The sequence below is a fragment of the Artemia franciscana genome, chromosome 7 (genome assembly GCF_032884065.1).
Source record: "Artemia franciscana chromosome 7, ASM3288406v1, whole genome shotgun sequence".
Lineage (NCBI taxonomy): Eukaryota > Metazoa > Arthropoda > Branchiopoda > Anostraca > Artemiidae > Artemia > Artemia franciscana.
Window position 1 is genome coordinate 17226512 of NC_088869.1, and position 6000 is coordinate 17232511.

Consider the following 6000-nt stretch of genomic DNA (forward strand, 5'->3'; position numbering starts at 1 on the left):
TTTATACTTGCCGAGACTGTAGTTGACAGATATTTTTAGAATGATCGTACTGTATATATTTCTCTACAGTGGTAAATGTATAAAGGTATCAGGCATGCAAATATAGAAGAAGGTAGGTTTTTTTTCGAGGCCATGCACTCCCCTTCTGCAATCTGGAACTTATTACTGTTTCTCTCAATGTTCCTATATATTTTGTAGAATCAAAATGTTTTGGATTGCCCTTCCAAACTTTCTCTCCCTCTTCTCCCCTGAATAAGCTCCTATATGTGAGCTTAATTGCTGTAAAACTGATAATTTTGTATTTTTATTATACATTTTTTGAAGAAATCAAAATCCATAAATAATCTTGGTACATATTTTCTGTACTGTTAATACCCTACAAATCAGAATTGATTTGATCCGACTGAAACGGAGAGTTCAAGTAGCAATGAGAGTTGACATGAGGTCAGATTGTTCGAATTGATTTAATTTGAACTTAAGGCCGTGATTAAGTGAACTTGAAAACATCGAGGTTCAAAATCGAAGTTAGGGTAGCCTTCTGTCTCAATTCTCTAGAGACCGTCGATTGTCAAAAATTCTGCAAATAGCAATTATTCATTGCCGGAAATAGCAGGTTAATTATACCAGCTTGTCAATCTGGTCTCTAGGGGCGTTATCGGCGATCTGAAACGATTCTTTCTGGCAACCGACTTGTAAAAATTTCAGGTTGCTGAAAATATTCTATGAGACTGTTGGAAAACAAGAAAATACATCGAAAAATGGTTGCAATCATCTTACAGGTTATTGTCTTCTGCTCATGATAGTACCGATTTTGTTCTAAAATGCAGTATTCTTCATAGAGTACACTCGTGAAAAAGAGCGAGACATTTTCTAAGATTTCGAAGTAATTAGAAGAAATAGAGCGAAATCCTAGCAAACATTTTGTAGCATCTTCAAGAAGCTACGGCCTGATATTAAAAGCGATATATTTCCGCCAATGAATACTTGAATACTTCTTAAATATAAATTTTCGATTTTAACATGGGATTTTTCGAGTTCCATCAGTTCACTTAATCACGGCCTTAATAATAACAAATTCTAATAATAAAACATTGAAGCGTTACTATCTTTACTATAGGCAATGGCTAAAGCGTTGCCTCTGATAATAGACGTACAGAAGTAGAAGCACTTATGCATAGTTTTGTAAGTTTCGTATTTACAATCTTGTAGAAACAAAACTATGGATCAGATTTAACCCTCGAACTGACCACTTGCCAGCTCAAGAAGTTGACTTACGAATGAATGAATGAATTTATTACCCATAAAAGTATAAAAAACACAAAGTACGGAGTATTATAAATAAACAAAAAAGATAAACAGTGAGAAAAACAAATTCAAACTAATTTCACAAAACAAGAAGTGAAGAGTATCAAAATTCAAATTTATTTTTACTATCATTGGCATTATGCTCAATTTTTTTTATTGTGTGTTTTTTTGCATTATAAAACAGACAAAGAACCTCTTAATAATTGGCTATTTAATTCAGCTTGTTTTTGTTTTTTTTAATACGACGGGTAATAATTCCGACGATGGGAATTCAATAATTCAATTCAGACTCCATTTTGTAGTTATGCACTTTTGTAGCTTGTTAGTAAGGGACGCCAAATAAAAAAAAGAAAGAAAATAAAAGAAATGAGGCCGAAGAAATGTACCTAATCCAAAAGAGAAGCTAAAACATATGACATGAAACACCTTAAGTAGGCGTAGCTTTCCTTTGAAGGTGAAATTGTGCTCTAGAACTAACTGAGTGTTGAGGGTCAAATTTCTAGTAAATAAAAACAAATTTAAATCTAACAAATAAATTTTCCTTATTTTTATCCACGATTCAATGTGGCAACACTAGCAAAAATCTGATACTGCTCTAATAACTTCAATAGTTGTTGTTTCAATAACATTTTAAATAAATAATAGAAAGATGTTGGAAAATCAGGGTTTTTTTTATATAAATAGGCCGAAGATGAAACCAGGGGACAAAAATGTTTTTATTTTTTTGTCTTTGATACTTTAAGAGGAAATATGCTCTGACAAGACGGCATCAAAAGACTTGTTTGTAGTTTTCATTCTGAACATTATTCACAAATATTCTGTTCAGTTTGAGATGTTAATTTCATTATAAAACAAACAAAGAAAGAAGAAGAGCAGTCCAAAATGTTATGTTCTTGTCGTCGGTGTTACGCCTAAAGATCGTAGCTGACGTTTTCATACTAAAGTAATTACCAAAAAACGTTTGCCAAGCCGTTCTCAATTGGATCGGCAGGGTAATGTGTATTAAGAGAATCGATTGAGCATACATTGCCCTGTTAACCCTCCCTTTGAATCCAGCTCAGTTAACGATTTTTGTCAATTATTTTAAAAGCATAAAAATGTCAGATACGACCTTTGGGCGTCATAGCGTCGGTATAACAAAGTTATAATGTTAAAGACACAGCATTGAACCGTATAATAATGTGTAACCACCTGGCGCTGCTGTCGACAAAAAAAAACATCAATGCTATCAAGTGGTTGGTGACGCTTGGCATTTCTTGAAGTTAAATATCTGATCTCAGTTCCTGAAAAAAAAAGCTTGAAAAAAGCCTAATGTCACCAAACATAATAGGCTGTGTTTTTTATTTTTTATTTTTTTTATATCGACCGTAACGTCAATTGCCACTCTAATAAGTTACCCATACTGTTCGATGTAGCCCACTTCAAGACGAATACTTTCTTTCAATAAATGCTGGTTATAATGGGAATCGTGTGCATTTAAATTAATTATTTTTGTTTGTTTCCCTTAAAGATTAGGCCGGATTTGCTATTTAAGTAGCCCTAGAATCAGGGAGGGATACAATAGAAGCCTAAGGGCCTGATTCCTGTGAACGTGCCTGCGTAGAACTTAGGGCCGAAATGCAAATATATGCTTTTGACAATATTAAAATTGTCAAACTAAATGTAAAAACTTATTTTAAATTATTTTATTTATTTCCCGGTTCTTTTTTTATTTCTTTGCCTTTTATTGATCTTATTCAGGTTCTTTCTATGGCTATATTTATTGCGTTTATGACGATAAAGAATAATTTGATCCCGACTGTCAAAATGTGTGCTGTTGTTTGACATGTCTTTAAAAGGCAGATAATGGAACTAACACATTTCTAGGGACCTCCGCCACCACCACCTGCACCACCTCAGTTTGGAGGTCCACCCATGGCGCCTCCGCCTCAATTTGCGAATCCTAATGCTTCTTCTCCAGCATCGACCCCGTCTGTTGGTGGACCCCCGGCACCTCCGCCACCCCCAATGCCAAGTACAGTAGTAGGACCGCCAGCACCACCCCCAGCACCGCCAATAATAAGTGCAGTTTCTTCTGCTCCTCCTGCGTCAACTGGTGGCCCCCCACCTCCACCTCCTATGATGCCCGTTTTGAATAGGCAGAACAGTGGCATGGAGCCCAACTCGTTAGTGCATGCCTTACAGAATGTTCGATTGAAAAAAAGTGCTAAGGTACTGTATATATACTGCTCTTTCTTTTTTAACTTCTGACTTGTCTTTTGTTTGTTGTAAAAGTTCTTAGATATATCTATGGTTTTACTTTATCACAATTTTTTTTACTTCCTGTCAGATATACGAATCTCCTCATCTCTTCTAGGCAAATTGACCTTCCACTTGAAGCGTATTAAGAACTTTTTTTGAATATAAGAGCAACGTCAAATTTCACAACATCATGTTTCATTCTTTCACTGCTTTCTTCTTTTTACCGTTTTGCATCCTGTTCTTTTTAATTTGGCTATCTACGGTTTTAGTTTTATCTTTGTTTACTTTTTTCAATGCTGCTGTCGGTCGTAAGGTATTCTTTTGAAGGATGGTGACCTTGAGGTGAGTATAGCAATGTAACTGACTGGCTATTTGCTCTGTTGAGCTCAGGTTGCTTTGTGCTGCAATGAGTTGTCAGTAGTAGTGGTTATAATCACTGTGATATAAAGTGCGAATTAGGCTTTTACTTTTCCTTCCAAAGAAAAGTTCTACCTTACCGCACTTTTTTCTTGGCAGAATTCATATAATTTTTTAAACTGGAGAAAGAAAGAAATATTTGCTTAGAATTTTCGAGAGACATAATTGAGGAAGTAAAATGGCACTTGATTCTTTCTTTAATCATGATCCGAAAGAATATGGGAAGAATGAAGCATCATAGTTATTACAAGCATCATACTATCAAAATTTGACAACTTTACAAATCATATAAGAATTATGACTATTATGTATAGATTAAAGGCTAAAAATAATATAATTGTACTGCATTAAATTGGAATGTTATTGAAAGCTTTGTTGGGTTGCAGGTTTGGAAGTCGTTAGAATTAGTGTTTTTTTTATTATTATTTTAAGAATCCCTCTTTATATTTAAATCTAGCTTGCTTTGTGTAGTTGAAAGAGAGAGAGACAGAGAGAGAGAGAGAGAGAGAGAGAGAGAGAGAGAGAGAGAGAGAGAGGAGAGAGAGAGAGAGAGAGAGAGAGAGAGAGAGAGAGAGAGAGGAGAGAGAGAGAAGAGAGAGAGAGAGAGAGAGAGAGAGAGAGAGAGAGAGAGAGAGAGAGAGAGAGAGAGAGAGTGAGAGAGAGAGAGGAGAGAGAGAGAGAGAGAGAGAGAGAGAGAGAGAGAGAGAGAGAGAGAGAGAGAGGAGAGAGAGAGAGAGAGAGAGAGAGAGAGAGAGAGAGAGAGAGAGAGAGAGAGAGCCAATGTTGGTGGAATTTAGAACTAAAAAATCTAAAGAATTAAAAAGGCGAAAAAACACACTGAAAAACGAGCAAACAGGACTTAGTATGTACAAGGAAATGCACAATTCTCATTTTTGCCATTTTTCTTCATTTTTTTAAAGAAACTTGTTTATATTCCATTTTGACACCTATAAAATGTTCAACTTTAAGGCAGAAAAAAAATTCTTTCAAACAAGCCCTTAAACAGCTATTTGGTGGTCCAGTGCATCGCTATCAGCGAAGAAAAGAAAAGAAAAACACATGAGAGCTATTCAGTGCTCCTACTCTCATGATGTCTAGTAAACTCTGTACTTGTTATGTTTATTAACGGAATTTGATGCAGTTATTTTAGCTGGACAACGTTTATTGTTTGCTGCGAACCATTCGAAAGTACTGGTAGTAAATACTATCTTTATTTGCGCCAGCTCACGAAAATTTAGACGACGAGGAGACCAAATGTATTTTAAGAAATCTAGGGGGAGGGGCAAATCGTCATAAAAAAAAATCTTGTAAGTGAAAATGCCGAAAAAAGGTATTCTTCCGTGGTATTTTTTTATAATCTAGAGGTGCCACGCACTTCCTGCTTCCTTCCAGTTGACGCTACTGATTTTTCCAGGAATAGAAAAAGTAACAATTCATGAATAGTATCGAAATTATCTTAAAAACATCCGCAATATGTGATTGCTTTTATCTGCAAATTAGACACAAAAAAAAAACATCGAACTTTTTATGTTGCTTTCACTACCTCTATTTTCTACCTCGCTTTTTACGCTAAAGTTTTTCAGAACGTAAAAAATACTTATTATTCTAATTGAACGACCCTTGAGTTTGATAAGTCGTTCTTAAAGAATCGGGACAAAAAGTCCAATTTTAGCTTAAAGAGCGAGGTATTGAGAATGTAGCAGCCTCCCATATATAATTAATAATTTCTGGTCGTGTTAAGTTTTGATTTTGCTCCTTACTTTCATGTAAAAACAATTTGTTATTTTTTTATTTAATTCCTGATCGTTTTTAAATAATGCCAGGAAATCCGACTCCCCTTCCATGGAAAATTTCTTGTCCCCATGGACAATTCCTCCATGGAATGTTATTCTGACAGAAAATCTCCCCTCCCTGTCAGGAAAATTCCTCTCAGACAATTTCAATCTAGCTGATAATTCCCCCCAAAAATTGCTGTCGGACGAATTTCTGGTGAAATTTTTTCTTAGCACACTTTCATTTGGAAAAGACTTTCATTTG

The 6000-nt window shown here is 35.2% G+C and overlaps 1 protein-coding gene across 5 annotated transcripts in view; it reads left to right on the top strand.

The window, feature by feature from the left end:
• LOC136028914 (protein enabled-like) overlaps nucleotides 1-6000 on the top strand; it is a 107191-nt gene that overhangs the window by 92610 nt on the left and 8581 nt on the right. For all 5 annotated transcript variants that reach the window (XM_065706880.1, XM_065706879.1, XM_065706878.1 and 2 more), the window contains one exon: nucleotides 3172-3516. In XM_065706880.1, the coding sequence (XP_065562952.1) occupies nucleotides 3172-3516 (345 nt within the window). The remainder of the gene's footprint in view (nucleotides 1-3171; nucleotides 3517-6000) is intronic.